The sequence below is a fragment of the Rasamsonia byssochlamydoides genome (assembly GCF_041956645.1).
Source record: "Rasamsonia byssochlamydoides strain NRRL 3658 unplaced genomic scaffold VTN77scaffold_112, whole genome shotgun sequence".
Classification (NCBI taxonomy): domain Eukaryota; kingdom Fungi; phylum Ascomycota; class Eurotiomycetes; order Eurotiales; family Trichocomaceae; genus Rasamsonia; species Rasamsonia byssochlamydoides.
In genome coordinates this window covers 1-22,290 of record NW_027192495.1, presented here as the reverse complement: position 1 = coordinate 22,290, position 22,290 = coordinate 1, and the positions used below count along the sequence as shown (strand labels likewise).

The 22,290-nt window shown below is 49.7% G+C and overlaps 10 protein-coding genes across 10 annotated transcripts; 4 read left to right on the top strand and 6 right to left on the bottom strand.

Annotated features, from left to right (window-relative positions):
- Window positions 1-590: 590 nt before the first annotated feature.
- Window positions 591-1,017, top strand: VTN77DRAFT_980 (uncharacterized protein; the record flags this gene model as incomplete). Its single annotated transcript, XM_069426446.1, has 2 exons — window positions 591-887; window positions 949-1,017. The coding sequence occupies 2 exons, from the start codon at window positions 591-593 to the stop codon at window positions 1,015-1,017; spliced, it is 366 nt and encodes a 121-aa protein (XP_069273172.1).
- A 13-nt stretch (window positions 1,018-1,030) lies between these two features.
- Window positions 1,031-3,175, bottom strand: VTN77DRAFT_979 (uncharacterized protein; the record flags this gene model as incomplete). Its single annotated transcript, XM_069426434.1, has 9 exons — window positions 1,031-1,406; window positions 1,455-1,485; window positions 1,547-1,572; window positions 1,630-1,799; window positions 1,847-1,990; window positions 2,040-2,406; window positions 2,454-2,700; window positions 2,753-2,884; window positions 2,947-3,175. The coding sequence occupies 9 exons, from the start codon at window positions 3,173-3,175 to the stop codon at window positions 1,031-1,033; spliced, it is 1,722 nt and encodes a 573-aa protein (XP_069273171.1).
- Window positions 3,176-3,978: 803 nt separating this feature from the next.
- On the bottom strand, window positions 3,979-5,303 carry VTN77DRAFT_978 (uncharacterized protein; the record flags this gene model as incomplete). The annotated part of the gene is made up of 2 exons (XM_069426423.1): window positions 3,979-4,429; window positions 4,498-5,303. The coding sequence occupies 2 exons, from the start codon at window positions 5,301-5,303 to the stop codon at window positions 3,979-3,981; spliced, it is 1,257 nt and encodes a 418-aa protein (XP_069273170.1).
- Window positions 5,304-5,910: 607 nt separating this feature from the next.
- On the top strand, window positions 5,911-7,540 carry VTN77DRAFT_977 (uncharacterized protein; the record flags this gene model as incomplete). Its single annotated transcript, XM_069426412.1, has 5 exons — window positions 5,911-5,982; window positions 6,035-6,491; window positions 6,545-6,631; window positions 6,682-6,876; window positions 6,936-7,540. 5 exons carry the CDS (start codon window positions 5,911-5,913, stop codon window positions 7,538-7,540), a joined length of 1,416 nt encoding a protein of 471 aa, XP_069273169.1.
- A 1,004-nt stretch (window positions 7,541-8,544) lies between these two features.
- VTN77DRAFT_976 (uncharacterized protein) lies at window positions 8,545-10,833 on the bottom strand (the record flags this gene model as incomplete). The annotated part of the gene is made up of 5 exons (XM_069426401.1): window positions 8,545-9,483; window positions 9,544-10,119; window positions 10,179-10,391; window positions 10,449-10,562; window positions 10,621-10,833. The coding sequence occupies 5 exons, from the start codon at window positions 10,831-10,833 to the stop codon at window positions 8,545-8,547; spliced, it is 2,055 nt and encodes a 684-aa protein (XP_069273168.1).
- Window positions 10,834-11,504: 671 nt separating this feature from the next.
- On the bottom strand, window positions 11,505-12,339 carry VTN77DRAFT_975 (uncharacterized protein; the record flags this gene model as incomplete). Its single annotated transcript, XM_069426390.1, has 6 exons — window positions 11,505-11,530; window positions 11,586-11,620; window positions 11,689-11,925; window positions 11,986-12,115; window positions 12,179-12,223; window positions 12,270-12,339. 6 exons carry the CDS (start codon window positions 12,337-12,339, stop codon window positions 11,505-11,507), a joined length of 543 nt encoding a protein of 180 aa, XP_069273167.1.
- A 127-nt stretch (window positions 12,340-12,466) lies between these two features.
- On the bottom strand, window positions 12,467-13,050 carry VTN77DRAFT_974 (uncharacterized protein; the record flags this gene model as incomplete). Its single annotated transcript, XM_069426379.1, has 3 exons — window positions 12,467-12,485; window positions 12,539-12,779; window positions 12,837-13,050. 3 exons carry the CDS (start codon window positions 13,048-13,050, stop codon window positions 12,467-12,469), a joined length of 474 nt encoding a protein of 157 aa, XP_069273166.1.
- A 388-nt stretch (window positions 13,051-13,438) lies between these two features.
- VTN77DRAFT_973 (uncharacterized protein) lies at window positions 13,439-14,142 on the bottom strand (the record flags this gene model as incomplete). Its single annotated transcript, XM_069426368.1, has 5 exons — window positions 13,439-13,612; window positions 13,713-13,813; window positions 13,892-13,900; window positions 13,952-13,985; window positions 14,047-14,142. 5 exons carry the CDS (start codon window positions 14,140-14,142, stop codon window positions 13,439-13,441), a joined length of 414 nt encoding a protein of 137 aa, XP_069273165.1.
- Window positions 14,143-14,434: 292 nt separating this feature from the next.
- On the top strand, window positions 14,435-14,784 carry VTN77DRAFT_972 (uncharacterized protein; the record flags this gene model as incomplete). Its single annotated transcript, XM_069426357.1, has 2 exons — window positions 14,435-14,530; window positions 14,614-14,784. 2 exons carry the CDS (start codon window positions 14,435-14,437, stop codon window positions 14,782-14,784), a joined length of 267 nt encoding a protein of 88 aa, XP_069273164.1.
- A 1,598-nt stretch (window positions 14,785-16,382) lies between these two features.
- On the top strand, window positions 16,383-18,155 carry VTN77DRAFT_971 (uncharacterized protein; the record flags this gene model as incomplete). The annotated part of the gene is made up of 5 exons (XM_069426346.1): window positions 16,383-16,870; window positions 16,936-17,249; window positions 17,330-17,490; window positions 17,552-17,854; window positions 17,913-18,155. 5 exons carry the CDS (start codon window positions 16,383-16,385, stop codon window positions 18,153-18,155), a joined length of 1,509 nt encoding a protein of 502 aa, XP_069273163.1.
- Between the last annotated feature and the right edge of the window lie 4,135 nt (window positions 18,156-22,290).

The following is a 22,290-nucleotide window of genomic DNA, read 5'->3' as shown; positions in this document are numbered from 1 at the left end:
TACATACACATCTGCAGACAGGGTCGACCGCCAGTCATATCACTACCCTGGTCCCAGCAGAACTGTTGGTGTCACTCGGCTTGACAAGGTTGACCTCAACCTAGTAGTCATGCAGATCATGTCCATGCCCTGGTCCAGTTCCATGCCAAAATGCAACTATGCATGCGCCTCAGCGGGGAAGGCGGAGGGGCCGGTATCACTATCTACCTAGGTACCTATCTTTCTTTCCCATGGGCTGGTTGGGAAGATCACCTCCCTGACCTCCCTGCTAATCAGGTGGTTTGACATGCTTGGCTTGTGTAACGAGGATGTCATTTCATCTCATTTTATGGAGTATTTCCTTGCAAGAAACAAATTGGGGGCCATGCAATGCAATGCAATGCAACATGATATAATGCAAGCTAATATATGTTAGTCAGGGGAGTGATGCAAGTGCAAGGAAAGAGTACAACATGTTGGTGTGATCACTGATGTGGTTGGTGGACGTTGACCTTGACAGGGCGCTTGCTTACCTTGCAGCCGACCTACATAAGCGCCACTGTATTTTTGCCCGCGGCATGGATTAATTCTACCGGCCTAGGTACCTAGCCATGGACGCCTCAAAGATGAGGCAGCTTGTGAAGAGCTGCAGACTTCAGCAGAGCCTTGATCAAGAGGCATTCTGCTCCCAACAGACCAACAGCAATGGCTGGTCAGATCACGCCTTGATTGGTCCTGGTCTTTATTCTCCATCTGAAGCCAGGCAGGCAGGCAGGCAGAAAAATGGTAAATATACTCGACTACCTGGGCTCGCAGATTGTGCTATTTACAGACAGAACGATTTCGACTCTAAACTAGATTTCAAACCTTTGCCATGCAACCTTCAACCATATTACATGCAGGTCTACGTAAGCTCCTACCTATGTACCTACCTCTTCTATACACAACTCACAGCTATTCGTGTCCTAGCCACCTCCAGAATTAGTGACCCTAATCGTCATGCGTGTCGTATCATACAATCACCAGAGCCCTCACTAGTGGACTGCCCGCACTAGCTGACTGTCGACACCTCCCTATCGACTATAGCAGGACTACCTTTTTCATCATCTCCATTGGCCCCCATCTCTGCTACTGCCTCTTCTTTCTCCTTCTGCGCCGCCACCGTCTTCACATTCAGCCACTGCATCCCGACCGCAAACGGCAACGCCGCACAAGCCGTCGCAAGCGAAAAGTACATGACGCTCTGGATGGCGAGGGCGTATGCGTCTTGCAACGCTCGCAGCGTTGTGGGCGAGCTGGTGAGGCTCCGCAGGCCTGTCGGACCTGCTGCGACCACGCTCGCTGGAGCAATGGGGAGGTTGGACGTGCGGACTTGGTGCTCGAGGCTCGTTTCGAAGATGCTTTGTCCGATGGCGATGGCGACCGCGCTGCAACGTTCAGTGTGACTGTAGAAATTGCGTGAAAGAGATACTTACGCGCCCAGTTGAGAGAAAAAGACCGTGACGGCTGAGAGATGTCAGTCATCTAACTGCGCTATTGATGTCTGTACAATTGCCTGAGTACATACCGTTTCCGATCGGAATATCGTCGTCACTGGAACACGTTAGCAGGCGCCTGATAATAGGTCTAGCTTATATTTGGATGGTCTACCTCAATACCACTTGCACCGCAGTAAAAGGCATCTGCAGACCCATTCCATGGCCAAAGCCAGCTACCACAAGGAACGTCGCCCACTGGGCGGTGGGCGTGCCAACTTCTAGCCTCGCGAGAAAAACAGTTCCGATGATGGAGACCACCTGGCCCAAGACCATGAAGGGGACCTTGAACACGTCAGTCTTGATAAAGCAGAGTCAAGCGTGCATCCCACATAATGTCCTGTCCACGAGGCAACTAACCCCGTTATCATGACGGCCGCGATTTGCGAGATACCCAGAGGGATTGCACGGACGCCGCTCGTAGTAGGTGTGACGAGCTGGGCCGACTGAAAGTAGAAAGGGATGTAGTAGAGATCCTAATCTCTTCAGCTCTGTCGTCTGCTAATTGAGGCGGTTGTCACCTACCACGTAGATGCTCATCTCGAGGAAAAAGGAGTACACAGCTCCCATAAACACAGAACGCTGTCTCAGAACTCTCAGCGGCACGGTCGCAAGCTCATGTTGCTTCCATTGAACCAGAACGAAGGCAATCAACAGCAGTCCAAAGCCGACAAAGAGTCCCACCACACGAGAAGATCCCCATGGCATCGAGCTACTCCCCCACTGCAGTGCCAAGACGATACAGCAGACGGATGAAATGATCAGTATGATGCCAGGAATATCGAGACGCATAACCCGGCTTATGACCGACTCTCGCTTCCCCACACCCCGAGGAGGGAGTCTTAGGAAAAGCAGGATCAAGATGAAGGCGACCGCACCGATAGGAAGGTTGCTTCAGCAGTTAGCACCTAAACCACCAGATCAAGACAAGATGCTTACATCCAGAAGCACCATCTCCAGCTCACATGCTGCGTCAGAACACCACCCAAGGGAGGCCCAAAGCAAGCAGCGATTCCAAAGACGCTCAGCACAACGCCCAGATACATCGGTCGTTTTTGAAGCTTCACCGTCAACCCGACGATCCCCAGCGCGCCTTGATAGAGGCCCGCTGCGCCGATTCCTGCAATCGCGCGACCGACAATGAAAACCGCAGAGGTGGGAGCGGCGGCGCAAAGGACGGATCCCACTTCATTCGTCAGCATGATCTTGTCTGGAAAAGAGAGCAGTCGAGTGCCAACCTTCGAAACACAGAACCGACGCGAGGTAGGTAGTTTTCGCATTGAACAGCTTGTAGATGCTCCCAAACGCCGGCTGGAAGGCTGTTACCGTGAGCAGATAAGCGGAGCCGTACCATCCAACGTCGTCGAATGCTAGGAATATAGGTGAGCGATGTCGATTGGCGCATGTAGGAGTGTGGTTACTCGGTAGTTACCTCGGAAATCCGTCGCGATGCTGGGCACGGCGATGCTGATGATGGTGGTGTCAATGGCGACGAGCAACGTGCCACAGCAAAGCGATGCGATCACAATTCCCAGTCGCCATGAAGCCAAGGACGCAGAGGACTTGCTGTCGCTGGGACTGTCTTCGTGTATCATTTCTTTCTGTTCGGCTAGGTCTGGGGCAGATGGCGACTGGGTTGGATCTGCTGTGATCGTATCCATCCTCGATTGCTTTATGGATGGACGGTGTGGTGGTTGCAAATGTTGTAGGCTATCTATGACTTTAGCACACAAGTTACCATTCTCACCTATGGTGGTGTTTCATTCACGTGGCAATGGCTCTGTAGCTTGAAGGTACCATTTCTGCGGAAAAAAAAGATAGGCGAAGAGATAGACGCCGACAGGCACCTCCTAACCTCATGTCGATCAGCTCCTACGTAGAGATTGATCACGCCAACTGCCCCTCAAATCTGGTTGACCTGGGACTGCATTCAGCTTGTAGCGAGTGGTGCAGGCGTTTGCGGCGCAGCTTGGATGTTGACCCATCATCCCCGATCCCTGCCCTTCGTTAGCGCCTTTCCTGTCTTCAGCCTCATATTTGCGGCACCGTCGGATGTTATTTATTATTGTTACACAAGGTCCTCCACACCGAAAGTCCTGAGCATGGGTGCAGCAGGGTGCTCGTGGTTCTGGAGTCTTTGTTCGTGGATGGTCCACACGTGAATTCAACCGGCATGCTGCATAAATAAGGACGCGCACACTCTCGACCAGCCAATAGCTGCATCTCACATTCACAGCTACCTGTTGGGATCGACAGTCGGGTCAATCATTGCCGACGCCCGAGACACGATTGATTAATATAGACCAGACTACTTTGCCAAGGGTGGTTGCACAGGTTAATATCGGCTGCAGTCCACTGCGAATGTCGACACCTGATTCATGACTAGCTAGGTGGTCTAGACTGCTTCCATTTATGGAAATAAATTAGGCTGGTCCCTTGACGCCTAGCCTAGATGGTGTCCGTCCTATCTAATCTTTGAGAGCAACCCCACCAGGCTGACTGGAACCACCGAATCGTTGAGACCCATGTTGGCGCGATACATCATGGGGTAGAGATAGACCGGGGCCGACCATACCAGAAAAGCACCCACCCATGCGAAGCCCACCAGCTTCTCAGCCAGCGCAGGTGGTCGAGTCCCATCACGGCCCAGGAGGTAGCGATACGCACCAACGCCCAAGTCCTCAACAACGATCCCGAGAATCTGCGTGCAGAAGAAGGTGAGAGCGCCCGAATTGTGGATCGAGATGCCGGCCGCGATGTCGATGAGGACATGCATGGCTGCGGAGACCGCAAATGCCGCCATGACTCTTGCGTATCTTGCCACGAGAGTCCCACGGGGCAGCCTGAAGACATCGTGCACGAGAAAGTTGGAGATCGAAGAGAGCTTGTGGGTGTTGGTCTGATGCCAGAAGCGACTGCATGTAGAACGCTTCGAGTCAGCCCTTGTCCGTCAGAGCGTCCATCCCATGCCGTGGTTACGTACCTCCAGAACTTTCGCAGCGAGTATGCTTCTAATAGAGATCCGTAGAATGGTGGCCAGTCTTGAGGTTCACTGAGGTTAAGTAGGACGCTCAGGAAAGCCACAATGCAGTAGGTCCCTCTTTGCACTGAAGTCAGGCTGACGGCGGCAGCAATTGCTGCCACGGTTCTCATGAGGATTTCATCCGCAGAGACATCGTGTAGACGTCTGAAAAGAGGAATGTGTCCCGTCGTGAAGTACTTCAGATTGAGTTCTGGATCCGCATTGGAATTGGTCAGATCCAGTCCCAGATAGCATAAGAAAATCGTCAGGGCAGTCTTTTGGAGGAACCAGACGCGTGATGGGACGTAGCTGGGGTCGTTGTTCGAGAATCGAGGAACGTTTCTGACTTGATATGGTGTCCCAATGAACCGAGATGTGCAGGTGATCGAGAGACCAAAGATGAATTTGTCCCACCAGGATCCCTCATTCTGTCGAACAGAAGAATCTTTCTTCACGGCAAATGATCGAGCCAGCCCAGAAGTTGGACCTACTGCTCTGAAGGACCATCGACCCACCAGGGCGACATCAACATAGTGGAAGAGGAACGTCACAGCATAACCACCGACTAGAGCAGCCCAAGGACTGCGCACCATATACTCGATTGCTCTTGTAATGCATTGCCAGGCGCTCAGAGCGACGATGAGGAAGGCACCTAGGCGAAGGACGGAGGAGGGAGCAGTGAAGCCAACGACAATGACAGTGACTAGCACTTCAATGAGGACAAGAAGAATGGGATGGATCTGCATGTCAATCGAATGAATTTGCATGTTGAGAGAGGGAATTTTGAAATTTCGAGAAGACAGCGAGTCCAGTAAGAAGAAAATCAAGACAGACGATGAATTTTAAGAAAGTAAAGGAGTTGGCAGCGGAAAGAAAGATGGAGAGGCGCAGCTGGTCGAGGGCATCAAAGCAAACGGCAGAAACAGCAGCCTGAGACGCAGCCATGCAAACAGCAAATCGTCAGAACTCGTCAGCGTTGGTTAAGCATTTGTGAAGATATCCATGACAGAATTTCTGTGCGACTTCGCGACCAATCTCGCGACCCTTCTGTGTCCCCAGCATCTACGAACTACCGATGTTTTTGGCCCTTGCGCCAACCTGCAAGCAGGGATAGGGAAGACCATTTGGTCGCACCAACGCATTTTCATATGTTAGATTAAATTAGATCATATTATTCACCCGCCAAGCAGGCTGGTTCCCCTCGCAATGGCTAACTGGTCGAAATATCCGCCCTCTTCAATCGGATAGTTATATACAGTTCCGCCCTCTCTGGAGATCAAGACCTTATATACAGAGAGAGATAGACATGGATTAGCCTTCTTTCTGTGCTACCTTCCTTTCCATCCCACCTATATTCCGAGGTCGATACGGGAGATGGAATCGCTTAGTCTTCCAACACCGTCGAATCAGGCATCATCGCCTAGAGTCAGCGAAGCCACTTTTCTTGTAGGGTCACCCGTCCCTCTTTTCCCCGCTTCTTTTGTACTAACGAGTATAGGCCGTCCTATGGGTCAGCGTAGGTCTTTCCTTCGTTTTTCTCGTCGCCCGCCTGGGCATCCGGTTCAGGCTCTCCCGGCGATGGCGAGCAGACGACGCCTTCGTGCTCGCCGCTTGGTTACTCTCGCTGGGGAATACCTGTATCTGGACAACGGTCTACAAGCAGACATACATCGTTCTCCGGGTCGCCAGGGGCGACATCACCACCATCCCCGCCAATATTGGCTGGATCGAGAAGAGATACCTGCGGGGACAGTTGGCAGGCTATATCCTCGCCTACAGCAGTCTGTGGAGCATCAAGCTCTCGTTTCTCTTCTTCTTCCGCAAGCTCGGCGAGAAGTACCGGTTGCAGCAGATTATCTGGTGGGTAGTGTTGGTGGTGGTCATTCTCTCCTTCGGCGGGTGCCTCGGCATGCTGGATTATGCATGCGAGATGAGCAATCTATTTGAAAGCATCGGTATGTACGTGCTGTTACGTGCCATGGTTGGATTGATTTCTGAGAGAAACTAGAAAACTGCCAGAGCCCCCACTCGATTTGGTATGAGCGTGTGAGCTTGAGGGTATCTACGATCATGGACATTGTCTCCGACGCCGCCAGTAAGTGTAGTCTCGTTATCTACCTCAGACAATAAATGCTGATAACAAAGTCATCCTCCTATCCGGCAACGTTTTGTGGAGAGTGCGAATCGACTGGCCAAGGAAACTTGCTTTGATCGGTCTTAGCCTGTTGACCACTTTCATCATCACCATCGCCCTCATCCGCATGGCGCTGGGGATTCAGGGTTCAGGGGTGTTGGATCCGACGTGGTTGACAGCCTGGAATGGAGTTGAGATCTGCGTTGGTCAGTCGCCAGTATATATGCAGTCATCATTCATTTTCTCTATTCTGATCACCGCACAGCCATCATCGTCGCCTGCCTCGCCTCTTTCCGAACCCTCTACACCATGTCCAAGAGATCGAGGAAAACCCACCTGCTGCAGAATTCATATTCCTACACAAACAACAGCAGCAACCGCAGCAGAAGAAGATCCGAGGGCCGATCAACGACCGACTTCCCGATCTTGCTCGAGAGTAGGATCAGTAACAGTATCAGCGGGAACAACGGACAAGAAGACCATTCTTTTATTATTGATCAATATACTGCCCGCGGCCGTGGCCACATGCCAAGTGGAAATAGAGATGGAGATGGCGATGTTGATGTTGATTCCGGGCTCGGGCTCACACCCCCAGCAGATTCCGGGTTCTCGGACTCGGAGAGGTATTACCCCGGGATATACGTGCGACACGAATTCGAAACGACTTCATCAGTGGCGTTGCCGTCGTCTCAGTCTCAGTCCCAGTCTCAGCGTCGGCCTCCGCCTCCGCCCTACTATCCTGTTCCTCCAGCGCCAGCTCTAGCGCCAGGTCCAACTCCAGCTTCAGCTCGCTATACCATGGGGAGGGAGCGGACGAATATGAATACGAATATGAGTGATATGCCGAACGTCGTTGGATTGAATATATGAATACATGGATGAATTCATGCCAAATGTTCTGCCTGTTCTATTTATTTATTTATTTTTTTTCTTTTTCTTTCTTTAATCCAACTTGACATGATAACTGGTTTCTGCAATGCAACACAACATGTCAGAGTTTATGATGAGGAGTACAGGAGTTATAGGAGTATGGACTTGAGTTCCAGGAAAGGAGAGGAGAGGAAAAGGCAATGAACAAACGCGAGAATCAAAGAAAACCGTATATCTATCTATCTATCCATCCATCCAACCATCTTACCTGTGTATGATTTTTCGGGTTTCTTTTGTATTTTTTTTTTTTCATTTTCATTTTCATTTTCTGTTCGAATTAATATAAGACAAAATAATCAGATTCCTGCAAAGCTATCTAGTGGCTTTTTGGAGGGGGTATACATACCGTGTCGTGTATGTAATAATATTATAGGTTAAGTGATTTAGCTATATATATACATCGCAGCCTTTCGAGTGGGCAAGTGTAATGCAATAATGTCATCATATGTATCAGATCAGATCTACATACATACATACAACTGCATTATTTAGTGTATAACCAAACCACAAACTAACTAGCATGGATATCATTTAGCGGAAAAAAGAAAATAAATAATAAAACGAGATGAAAAAGGAAGAAAGAGATACAAAAGAAAAGAAACGAAACGAAAGAAAGGGATGTCCTATCCACACCCAGAACGACAAACGAATAACAAAGGACATATGACAAACAAACGGACAGACACTAGCCGACTACAACACAACACAACCAAACCAGACCATATAACTCCGTGGAAATGCATTCTTTCTCCTAGATCTTAGATGTCTCTAGGAGTGTAGAGTGTATGTAGAGTGTAAAGTATACCGTAGTCATCAATAAGATGCCGCGAGATATGCGAAAAGAAAGGAAGGCCGGCCACAGTTCAGATTCGCTAAGAAGCAGATGTCATGGCGTCCTTTTTTTTGGGCAGAATCTGCAAAAACGGATTCAATATCGCCGTGTGTCATGACTGAGTGGCTCCTCCGCTGCTGCTGACGCCGCCCGAGTTCCCTGTCCCCGTTCCCGTTCCCGTTCCTGTTCCTGGCACGGGTCTTCGACTCGGGACCCCTCCGCTGAATGTGCGGATGCTCAGCCTGGCTGGTCCTGCTCCTGGTCCCGGCCGCTGCGGACTCAGATGATCGGCTGTCCCCGGTTGTTGTTGTTGCAGTTGTAGTTGCTGTAGTTGTTGTTGTACTTGCTGGGCGCCGTGCGCGTGGGACGTCGTGAGATACTGAGGTTGTTCTCCTTTGTGCGGATGCTCAAAACTCGGCTGTGTCGTCGTCGTCGACCCTTGTGGATGCTCCTCGATCCAGCTCTCAGCGAGAGACTCCGGACGCGGCGAGCCCGGTGTCGTCGGGAGCATATCCAGCGACTCGGACGAAGCGTGCGACGGAGTGCTGCTATGATGCACATGCGCATACACCTTCTCATGATGGGAATCGACTGGGGTTTTCGCATCAGTCACAGGTCCTGACGAGAGCCCTCTGTCTGCAGAGGTGTTGGGTGGGTTATACTCTGGACGTGGACCATCTATCGGGCCGATCCCTTCGGCCATGGCGTCCTCATAACTCGGTGGTGCCTCGTCCGGTATCTCGTCTTGTTGGATGGCTACTATAGGGTTGAAGACGGGAGCAGCAGCAGGAGGAACCGGACCAGGGGCAGGAGCAACAGCAGGAAGAGCGGGACCAGGACCAGGAGTTGGACCTGCAGCAGCTGCTGCAGGAGTAGGCCTTTGAGGCACAGGAGGTGGCGTATCTTCATCAGCAGATGGGCGAGGAGGAACTTCTGGCCTGGCACGCTGGATCTTTCCCTCTGCAGCCATGGCCTCCAGAAGGGCCGGTGGCGGAGCGATTCCGGAGTACACCTTCACAGCCAGTCTTAGAGGTAAGACCATAACCGGAGACTAAAAAGCATGAACTGTCAGACAGTGATCCTAAGCGGTTTTAATATAATATCGACATACCTGCACTCCTCCTGGAGCGCCGTAAGATAACCCAACCCGCACTTCCATTTCGTAGTTCCTCCGGATGTTGCACGTCTCGAAGGAGGGCGCAATGTAGGGCGGCAGCGGTAACCGATTCCACATGCTAGCATCTATCTTCCACTCCTTCCCTACGGGGTCGTTGGGATTCCCAAGAGGCATGTTCATGTTACTACGGCTCAAGATTGGCATGCTGACCGACTCTGTCCGCGCGAGGTCGTGAGCGCGGATATGCGTGTAACTGATAAGCTCGATATGCAACAACTGCAAATAGACCATTTCCGAGCCCGTGGATTGCTTCGTCACGAGGATCCGAAGTGGGATCGGCTCGTTGCAAGTGAGAATTGGAGGATTTGGCAACCGCGCGTCCACGGAGACCCGTAGTGGTGGTTCCCCAGAGACGGGTATCGCAGGCATGGACCTCTTCCGGAACAGTCCCCCCTTTCGCTGAGCAGGGGCTACCGGTTTCGCAAACTCTTGCTGGCGTCGGGCGTACATCTCCTCGTTAGGATTCCCGCTCCGTGGGGGCTCAATTGGGAGAAAGTTAAAGTCGGCGAACTGTAGACATCGCGATTAGCCTGTCTGCTGCAGGAATTCACTCCGTCGGTCGTACATACTGCTCGAATGTTCTCTTTATAGAACTGGGGGCGCACGACAGTCGCTTTGACATAGTATCTTATCTCCGCTTCCCCCGGGAAGGTCTTCATTGACGGCGGCAGCGTCTTCTTAACGTGTTGATCCGTGTCCCGCGCGACCTCGACTCGCAAACCCGCCATGCTTATATTCGTCATCATGGAATTGTGGTTGCTGCACGAGTTATTAAACGGGAACTGACAAGCAGGCAGTTAGCCACCCTATCGATTTCGATTCTGTAACAGATCGCTCACTTTGAACCGAAAGGGATATTCGTATGTGCCCGGAGGCAGTGTAAAGGCCGCATTGGGAGAGCTATGCTGGGCGATATCCGGACTGGGGAAGACGGAGGTGACTTTGTACAGTATCTACTGGAGAGTCAGCCGCTGTTGAGGAGCAATTCCGAATAGCAGGCGCTGGATTCACCTTATGCACTTCGAGCTCTGTCTTTTTCTTCTCCGAACGATCGTTACTGCCATACCGCGGCCCCGACAGGCGCGTGCGGCTCTCCCCTTCCAATTTCACATAGATCTCGCTGATGGAAGTATCGCTATGCAGCTGGAGGATCACCTTTCCCGTGAGATAGTCGAGATTGGTGAAATGCCCGTGTGGCCGGTCCAGATGGATTCTGGCGGCCATGGCGGGTGCGGGGGGAGCTGCAGCAGGCGAGTGAACTATGATGCGTATCCACCAGTCAATCCTCCTGTTGCTCTTGTGGGCCGAGAACAAAAGAAAGAAACGTGCGCAGCATCGGTATTAATCAATTGCTTCGAAAGATTCCTTTGCGCAGGTATGTAGAAGCTGTGCCCGCACGAGCTTAGCATCCGGAGCTAATGACGTTTTTTGTTGGAGGCCGGGGCGGATGGAGGAGGATCTCCCATGTGGGCTCCGCGTATCCATCCGTCGCGTGCCGATCCAGCGAACATTCTTCGAATCTCGAACTACTCCAGAGTGACCTGACGCGTGCACCAGTCCATTATACCACTAGTGCATTGTGACACAACACTACGACAACTATCCTTGGTATATGGGGGATCTACTGTGTCTGTATGTACTGCACATTATCTCAAACCATTCCATTCAGGGGATTACTCGCACAGCCTCGACGCCTCGTATAGGTGCACAAGCACCGAATCCAGTTACTACTGTACCAGATCACGATAAAATGCTTCTGCCTTCGCTTCAAACCAATTGAACTTGGTACTTGTCGACTTGCTGGGTATCGAATGCATCTCTAGCTATGTATAGAACCCGACTACAGGTATTGATTCGGATCTCAGCTGGGAAAGAACATAACACGCGTGTTCGTTTCACAAGCCCTCTTTCGCCAGCATATCTGCAGTCGCACCAAGTCAGCTTATCAACAAACATCGGGGTTATCTGCTCCATACCTGCGATGTCCAGGTAGAAAGCAATGGCATTAAACCTGCAATCAAAGAAACGAATCAGTACGCAATCAGATATACACATCCAGTCGTCGGGAGAGATACGAACTTCTTCTTGTTCCCTGTCAGCTCGCCTACCAGCCATTCGAGCCGATTGGTCCAGTTGATAAGATCCAGGTGGTTGACGCCCACAAGGGTGCCCTTGTAACCAGCATCACCACCCCATTTGCTGCTGGCGACACTAACCAGTCCATCGTTTGGGCCCTCGGTCTTCTCAAGAATCCGATGGAAGTGACGGAATATGGAGAACAGACCTGGATGAAATAGCGCTCCGTATGAAAAGTACCTAACCGATACGAAAAGTCTCAGCGACTGCTTCTGCTGAAGACACCCAAATGAGACTAACTTAACATGCTCAACGTCAGGTATATTGGGATTGAACTCTTCTTGCATATACTTGCGCGTTAACTGGCTAAAAGCGCGCGCGTCGATCTTGACTCGATCAACCAAGGAAGACAATCGACGTAGCCGAGTAACTAAGACGGAGTCAGCTTCTAATCCGACCACAGCAAGGATGTTGTAATTGAATGACAGCAGACAATTGCTATTAACGCGCTCAACAAAGTAGTCGGCTACGGCAGAACCTGCGCCAGTTAGCCATGTCCTAACATGATGCTCGCCACTACCAACCGCGATGGGGAGTTACGATCGTCGTTAGCGATCGCACTTTGAACTCTGTCGGTCTTAACCTGCTGATCATGTAACGAGAGTCGAGTCCTCTTCATGCTGCATTAGCGACGCTTCAGTAGAAGAGCACACAGCGCGTGCGGCGTGGCTCACCCCTATATATGTCATGAGCGATACTTCTGACGACAGGGACATGTACGCTATCTTACCATACTATGCCTTGGCAATGTCAGTCAACGTCAATTTCTACTTCTTCAGGGGTTGCAACTTACGCAATAATATTAACATCTTTGCCTTTGGCGCCGGCACGAATATATCTGGCCAATTCCGCAGCACGCTCTTCGATCGATCCATACGGAGGCACCGTGGCAGTGATCACTTTGACTCCTTTCATGGCCAAGGCGTCCTTGATCCCGTACCAATACTGGATGGCCGGCAGGAAAGATCCCGCGATACGGATCTCATCGAAGCCCAGCAACCCATGGGCAAGCACGATAGTATGCTTCGGAGTCTCTAAAACGAGACGTCAGCAGATTTTGATTGAAGGGTCTTGTCGAGGAATTTACTAACCATAGCTGGTTCGTATGGACGCGTATTTATCCTCTATCAATTTCCCCAGATCGCCGAAGCGCGGATCCGCGATACCGTGCCGTCGTGAGCTTTGCTCCGCTGGACCAGAACTGAAGCTCCGCGGCCTGCAACGAACACACAATTGCCTCCGATATGGCCAGACGTCAATTAGGATGGAGCCGAATCTCGGAGACCTAGCAGCATGCCATCTCATATTGTATCCTACGTGGTTTGCGGGCGACGATGGGAAGACAATGGAGATTCGTGGTTGCGCCGTCAGTGACGCAATCCATGTCGCTCCGCCAAGATGCCGGTATCAGCTTTCAACAGGGACTCGATTTTACGACACATGCAACATGCATTGCAATGCCAGAACAAGATATCGAATAATAGGCGAATTGCAGAAATTTTGCAATCAAAATGTACAATTTTTTTTTGGCTTAAAGAGATCTCTTTTAGGGTCATATCAACCTGTCTACATTGACAATGGAAAACGCAGTATATTTGTATCTCAGAACATATCTCATACAAAAATTCACAAGACCAGTTTGCAGACTTATGATGATGTCAAGAAAAAGATCTCTCCTTTGCTCTCCTCACGTCTATGCCTTAGCCACAATCTTCTCCGGTACCTCGGGCTTGACATTCACAACAGCGTTGATCAAATCGTTTACCACCTTATCGCCGGTCCTCTTGCCGGCTTCCCTGATCTCCTGGAGCCTTGCCTCGGCTTCCTTGTTGGCTTCCTCTTCGGCCTTCTTGTTTCCGCTCGAGTGCTGCAAGATCACAGAACGTCAGCCCGCACGTACTTGCTTTGCATCCGCGAATCATTGCACAATGCGCAATCCCTTTAGGCCACAAGCGTCAACAGCATACCTCCGCTTCAAACTTCCGGAACTCCTCCTCCTTCTGCCTCCTGTACTCTTCGATTTCTTTCTGCGCCTCCGTTCTAGCGTCCTTTACTCGCTTTGTGCGGTCTACCAGAGTCAGCATTAAGCGATTCTCTCATGCCTAGTTCAGCCTCCTGAAAGGGTGGTAGTGCGGGGTGTGGATACATTCTCTGGCTAGACGCCGACGTTAGCATGTGATTTGCGAAATTGTTTCACGGAGCTCACCTTGCTGAACAATCTTCTGAGCTTCTCTCTCGGCCTATGATATTTGAATTAGCCGCGAAGATGCGACGGGCAATCTTCATATGGAGACGACTTACATCCAGGAGGGTCTGGATGCCCGCGGAGTTCTGCGCAGACTGCATGTAACTGGTTAACACGGGAGTCACGCTGGTACGGCGGTAGGGGGTCGGCATACCATATTGACGATCGATCCCCCTGAAGGTGTGATGAGATCGATATCTGTAAGGCAATGATAAAGACGGAGCGGGGGTCTTGAGCTCGCTCGTGATGCGTTACGTTGCTGGAGCCCGGAGTCGATCCGGGTGGGCCGCTGCGTCAACGCAGTGGATTCTGCCGCTCCAGACCGCCCGCAATTCCGATTGTTTTACAGCTCCACCTCCGATATCTGACAATAGATATTATTTGCCTACAGTCGCGTGAGTTTATTTCTGTCGCCCTTTTCCAGAGAGACAGGTGATTTACACCATGTCTCGGGCCTCCAAAGTGACATTGGCCGTCACCACGGCTGCCGCGGCAGGCGTCATCTACTTTGTCCACTGGGCGCAAGAAGCAGAGCGAGCGGTAGGCCAATTTGTTCAATTCTGTCTGCTGAACAGTCGTTTTAGGTCTTGAATTGACACAATTGACACGAATTATCTTCTAAGGCAATGCACGCGGGCGTCGAGCGGGACGAGGAGAAGCAGCGCATCAAACGCGAACGGCAAGCAGACTTTGAGATGCAGCGGCGGCTCGAGGAGGAATACCGAAAAATCCAACATGTCTCTGACGGGAGACAAGATATTGGCGGTGGTAAAGGAGTAGGTCAGGGGACATGACAGTATTTTGTACACGATGGGCATGTTTTGTCAATTCTTCGGGGTCTTGTGAGTCCAGAAGTGGATCATTTCTCGAGATGGATATACTTTTCACAGGGGTAAGTGGTTCTTTTTCTCATCTCAGGAGTATAAACGTGAAGTTACTATAAAGTAGAGGTCTTTCAATTGCTAATTGCGCCATCAGGCGGTTTGAACGCCCTCAGTGACGAGTAAAGGCACGTTTCCCGATATCGGGATCCAATCATGATTATATAAAAACTATGTACTGTACCATAGCGAATATAAAAACAAATTCCGCTCAGGTCAGATCCACTTCTTTAATGGCTTCATATGCGCTGAAAGGGAAGAAATGATGATGGCCTAGGCCGACGGAAATTGGCCAGTCATTGCCAGAAATGTGGGAATGGGAGATCGATAACATAGCTCACTGAGCTTCTTTTAGAAGACAAAGACCACTGGCGATTGACAGTTCTGCTTTCTCCCACGAGCCGGGTCTTTCAATTGTGAAACAGTACTTCTATCACACATATAGAAGTCCTGGCGCTTGAGAGCCTGCATTCGAGATCGACCAAGTTGCTCAATTGATCCTGTTCACGTGAAGTGATGTGTTATTAACATAATGCCTAGCAAATCCCTTCCCTCAATAGGTATATATCTCCTGTATAGCTTCCGCCTTGAATGTGTCAGCTGACCTGACGAGAAATAGTTGCTCATTGAGAAGGCGGGTTATCATCGCCCAGAGGCGGGTATCGACGGAGGCCGGGACAATTCCGGCCTCTTGGCAACTAGTCGAAATAAGCGCTGACGGTGTGACCTTGTTCTGGCCAATCAGAAGCATGGCTGCTATCAGATCTGGGGAACTCGATCTATGAAAATGATGCGAATACAGTGAATTTATCGACAAAAATGGCAGAAACGACAGCTTATATTGCTCAATTTGGTTTTCTATACCATATACTATCTAAATACAGCTGAATTACCGCAAATTAAAGGGTTGGATGTGGAGGAGACGCGCCTGACACTGCGATCACAGCACATCCCAATGCGGTTTAGCGTGAACCCGTGACTGTATCTTGCCCTCGATCTATAGATCTCCTTCTCCCCATCATAGATGACATGGATCGCTGCGTTTTCCATGCTCTGAGTCGAATAAATGCGTCAGAAGCATGTATACAGGCGTATATATCATGTTTACAACGTTTCGATAGCAGATGCAACCTTGATGACCGGATCCACTGACTCCTACTCTCTCTTTGGCGATGGTGGATGTGAGGCCGGAATTGATACCGGCCTCAGTCAATATATAAGCCTGGCCTGTGTCCGGGCCAAAAACTCGAGTTTCTGCTTCTTTATTCTACCATCGTGAGGTCGACCGAAGATCAGCCACGCATATTGCTGCCTTTTTTGTCTGGTTTCTTAGTGATTTCCCACCCCCTTCCTGGCACCCTGCTACCCTCTCACCACTCCTAACCCTAACCGTATAGAGTATCTCCTTCACAGAGGTACCTTCCTACTACCTACATACATACAACATATCATCATAGCCATACCATATCATATATACCTGCTTGTCTCTTCATCTCCAACACTTCACCAACATGACTGTCCCTCAGACCTCTCCCTCTTCTACTCTGAAGCTGTTCCCCTACATCAACCATGACCCTTCCACCTTGCCCCCATCCCTGGATCCCTTCACCATCACAACCTCCACTGGGTTCCTGCCTTATAGGACGGCCCCTACCACCCTGCCTGAGGCCTTCAAGCCTCTTGAGTCTCTGCTTGACCGTCTTCCTGTTGTCAAGGGTGATGGCTCACCAGGTCTGTTGGCCACATACGAGCTGGGCCCGGCGGTTCATGCAGAGCTCCCTGACCTGACTGAGGAGGTCGACAAGCTTCTCACCAAGGATGGGAAGCCAGACCTGTTCACCATCACGGCCGTGTTCCGGGACTATGCCTTCCTGGCCTCTGCCTACCTGCTGGAACCCTGCTGGGAGAACTGGTGCAAGAACCCGGAAGGAGGCTATGGATTGGGGAGGGATCTTCTCCCCAAGTGTATTGCTGGACCGATGTACCGTTGTGCGCAGATGTAAGTCTTCCCCATGACAAGCAACCTATTCATCCTTTGAGCAGACCATACTAATCAATATATAGATTGGACCTCCCCCCCTTCCTGTCGTATGCTGCCTCATACTGTCTCTTCAACTACACCCTCGACAAGCCATCGGAAGGATATCACTATGACAACCTGCGTCTGATTAGGGCCTTCGAACGTGGACTCGACCCGAAGAGCTCTGAGGCTGGGTTCATCTTGACGCATGTTGACATGGTCAAGGAGACTGCGCCCATGATTACTGGTGCTGTCAAGGTCCTCGAATCCATTGAGCAAGGCGGCAAAAGGTCTTCGGTCAACGATGGCTTCCGAAAGATCTTGAAAGCTATGGAGAAGATTGAAGCGTGTATGGAAGGTGGGTTCAGTCGGCAACTTGTGCCCTGCTATGCTCTATTGCAAGTTCTCCCCTACCCCTTTCTGACAAACGCCTGCTAGATATGTGGAAGAATTCCAAACCATCTGATTACTTGTCCTTCCGCGTCTTCATCTTCGGCATCACCTCCCAGTCCATGTTTCCCAACGGGGTGGTATACGAGGGCATCAACGACAACAAGCCTCTGTACTTCCGCGGCGAGAGCGGTGCAAACGACAGCATTGTACGAGACGACTATCAAATAGTGTATGGATTCAGGGCTAACTTTTCTTCTGTTCTATTAGATCCCCCTCCTCGACCATCTCCTCCAAATCCCCATGCCGGATACCCCCCTGACGAAAATCCTCCACGAGTTCCGCGCCTACCGGCCCCGTCCACACCGCGAATTCCTCGCCTATGTCGCTGCCAGAGCTGAACAGCTCGGCGTCCGCGACTTTGCTGTTCAAGACCAGGAGACGGCCATTCTGTACCTCAAGACGCTCGACCACGTCCGGAGTTTCCGCTGGCGCCACTGGCTGTTTGCCAGGGAGTATATCATTCGGAGGACGCCTCATCCTACCGCTACGGGAGGCAGTCCGATCGTGACCGTACGTACATTCTTTCCCCCCTCAGCCATGGAAAATTCCAAAGCTGATGAAAATCAAGTGGCTCCCCAACCAACTCTCCGCCGTAATGGACCTAATGATCTCCATCTACGACACTTACCTCAAGGACAACCTTACAACCCTGGACGACGGTCCCGACGGCCCCGCGAAGGCGGACTCCGAAGAAGCACTCTTCCTCGCCGCATACAGAAAGCAGCTCGCGACAATGATGGAGCAGGTGCGCGATCAGCGCGAGAAGCTGGCAAGAGAAGTCGAGCGGTGGTGTAAGGAGCGGGGTGTTTAGGTGGATACCTAGGTATACTATGAAATTACTATATAAAAGGCACTTGCTAATTATAATTCTGGCAAAATTAGTTCCCTCTGAGCAGCCACTGCAGCATATGGTATCCCAAAGATGACCCTATATAATTGGAAGGCTGGTATCACTACAAAGCAAATCAGTCATAAACAATATCAAAGATTGACTCCTACCCAGGAGGAGTTCCTAGCTGATTAGATAATTGAGCAAGATTCCTAAGGATTCACTCCTATATACTCCTATATATAAATGGCATCTCAAATCCTCTATATAAATAGAGATACTGCTCTGTTAGGAAAGGCATGGACAATAGGCTTTATTAAGAGGAATCCATATATCTCTTCTTATATAGGGTAAAGGATTAATGCTAAATGAATCCAGAATTCATAGCCAGAGGTAATATAGTAGTTTTATAACTAGCTTAAGACTATTCTTTCCTGATATCTAATTCTACCTAAAAATATATAGAATGTTAATAAATATAGAATAGGTCTAAGTGTGACGGCGCGGCTCAGAAGTCTTGGTCACGTGATACTTCCGAATTAGGAAAGGGCCGGGTCGCTCTTGCTTCGATATATCACATCCCTCGCCCACAGTCCTGATTTCAATTTCCTTCCTCAGCTTCGAATTCTTGTAAAATAGGCTACCAAATATGAATTTATTTCGTTTTTTGACTGAGCCGTCACACTAAGCATTTATATAAATGCCTGAGTCCTTATAAAGACTGGAAGAAAGCATACTTATCTGCAGACTCTAGAAAATCATAAATAGGTAATTATTATTAACGCTATTAGTACTACTAGCACTAAGATTAAGCCCCTTGTTATCTTTAGAGGGAAGAATCTATAAAGTTTATAGTTTTCTATAGGAGATGTTCTAGATTAGCATTATACAGCATCAGAGAATACCTGGACATTAAATAATATCATATATAATTGGCTTCATATAATCTTTTTACCGGAAATAAGGCTAAGAGACGATGGTTATCAATTATTAATTCTGGATGGTTATTAGAGTCATATAACTATTAAGTTTTGTTACGGCACGGTTGAGTTGTAGACATCACGTGGACTATTCGCACCTTAAGTGTGGACGGCCCTTAGATTCTTAGAGGATCATCCACGATTGATCCATAATCGATACGATATACGGACTACCCGTACCAAGTTTCTATATGAATACTATATAAATAAGGTGCATCTTCTGTTCTTACTAGCATATACTAGTTATTACTAAATATAGTAATAATAATCCTAGTGATAGCCATCTTCAGGAGATGGATCAGAATTATAGAGAGGATCACTCTATATACTCTCTAGTAGGAAGTTATAGTAACTACTGCTTAAGTAATGGCTCTAATAGGAATACTATTTATCCTAAAAAGTACTAGAGGATTAGCAAGTTAGTAGAGGACCAAAGCAATAAACCTTTTTATCAGAAATACGAGACAGTCCCGATGAACCGATGAGAGCAGGGGCCGTCGATACGGCTTACTGTTGAACCGATGAATAGCTGTCGATATAGCTTCCAATGGAAACCGGTGTGACCAACGAGAAGATAGATGAGCGAATCCTAATGTGGAGGGCCAAATCTTTGCTCTCTAAAACTAGATACACACGAGAAGGAGGGAAGAAGCGAGGATCACGTGGTTGAGCTGAGTGGACCAATGAGAAACGAGAGTTGAGCTGAGTCAGCACTGGGCATGGCCCGCAACGATTATCCCAATTTGCATGACAGCTCATTCTTCTCATCTCTTATAGCCACTAGATGTTGGCTGTTTTGCAGTTCTCAAGTGGCATATGGCTAGCTGATTGAGGAGAGCATGCAGCTTGGAATCAATCATATCGGTAAGTCGGACTTCCTAGTGGCATACCAAAAAGCTCATATGGAGGCATTCAAATCAGACAATATTTGTAATGGATTTGCAGCTACAGGACTGGTTCCGTATGATCCCAATAGGGTCCTTACTCCGTACACAGCTCCATGTTCAATTCAAACTCCAACACCCCCAGGGAGCAGTCACAGCAGTCTGAAATCCAATTGGGGTTCCTGAGACGCCTCATAATATTGCAGAATTACAGCGTCAATCTACTGCAACCAAGGCCTCATTAAAACGTCGTATGCACAGCCCTCTAAGTCCAACAGATCAGGCTTTGAATCAGCTTCTCAAGGGCTGCCAAGTGGTAATGCATAATGCTGTCCTTCTTGCAAAGGAAAACCAGGATCCATGGGCTGCTAATAAGAAACAAAAGCGAAAATGAACAAAGTCATCTGCCATAGTATCTCAGGGAGGCATTCTGACGATACAGGAAGGTCAATATCGTATGGAAGCTGCTGAAAAGGAAACTGTAGAGGTTAGATGTGAAGCATCTTCTCAGCCAAAAAAAGCGTGCACCTCCAAGGTGTAGTAGATGTAATACTTTATGCCATACCCGGGTTCAATGCTCACAGCGTTTTAGTATTAATTGCAATATTTATGTGTTTTACTAAGAAATGTGGGTCTATAGAAATCATGGGGCAGGTGAGCGGGATCGTTAGTTCGTACTCTGTAGATAGACAACAAAATCCACCCGCTTGGTGGGACACGAAGGCCCGTCACACCCCGAAAGGGATTAGTGCAATACCCGAAAGGCTTTGGAGCCGGAGCGGGAAAACATCCGGGGAAGGAAGGCATGTGGAGGTAGAAGATCATTTATCCTGAACTAACTAAATATGGCTAGTACATCTGGTATCTAGAGATGACGTCTTCAAGCATCTACTACTTCCTTATTTGAATCCCACCATGATTATGCCTTCTTAGGTTTCAGCTGTTCTATAGTTTCCTAAGAGCCTCCACCACGAAGATCCTGCCGTCTCCTAGGTTCGAGAAGGAGTTTGAGCTAGGTCTTGTGAATCCACTCTCACCAATGTCTTTGCCATCGTATCGCCATCCACAACCACAATGGGAGCCTTTGATTTGTGTCTCAGGTTTTCAATTTTGCAAATATGACTCACGTTCCTGCTGCTTTTAAGGATTTCCATCTGGTGGACGGAGCTCCTTAGTCTCCGTTCTTTCCTGCAGAGCTGGCTCCCTCCTCCTTCTCACCTTCGTCTCCGCCATCTCCGCGTCTATCCTCAGTCACTCCTCCTGATAGTCTTACCCCTTCCAATGGCATCTCTCCCTCGCTGCAGGCCCCCACGCCAGTTCATACCACTATGCAGCCACGCACTATACTTGTCGTGATGGGCCCTTGCACCTGGCAGATAAGGGAGGGCATCCAGTGCCCATGCCCTAATGGATCTTGCACCTCCGATTTTAGTGCCACTGCGAGCCAGGCATCCTGTGATAACTGCATGCATCCAATGTCAATGCATAGCGATTATGGCATGACCCTTGCACCGCCTGCGTATGAATTGAGGTCCGTTGACCAAGCACAAGCTTTCCCTCCCGCAGCTGATTCTGCTGTTCTGCATCCAGCCACGCTTCTTCCTACCGTAGGACGTCCAGTAAAACCTGCCAATGCTGCAGCAGCGTCTACTGTTCAGTCTCCCGCTGTCCTCGAGTCTGCTTCCAGCAATGCTCCGTCGAGGATGTTTGAACCTTTCTGTAAGTAATTCATCTTTTGAAATGCAAAGAAATTTCCTAATCGGCTGCGGTTGCAGATGTTCCACCAACAGTCAATCCTCGGGTGAAATTGGTAGACGAGATAATAGCGCGAGTTAGCGTCTATCATCTCGTCCTAGTGCGGGGCACACCAGCTTGCGGAAAGACGACCGTGATGCAGCTTGTGGCCAACAAATTATTCGAAATGCATGCCAACACGTCTTCCATCCATGTTTTAAATGGCTGGGATATGGAAGAAGTTCGAAGAGCAGGTGGCTGGAATACGTATCTCAAGCAGGAAACCGACGTTAGCGGCAACTGGTGGCCTAACCATCAAGCCTACTTGCTTCTAGATGAGGCACAGGAATCGTACTGGGACAGTAAACTCTGGGCAGCGTTCTTCAAATCTGTTGACCCCTTCAGCGTGCCCAGCCCGTTCGTGGTGCTCTTTGCATCTTATGGCTCGCCGGGTAGGGGTAATGCGGGTTTTAATGAGCTAACGCATATTAAAACTCCTATGGACTTTGCCCCCCCCCC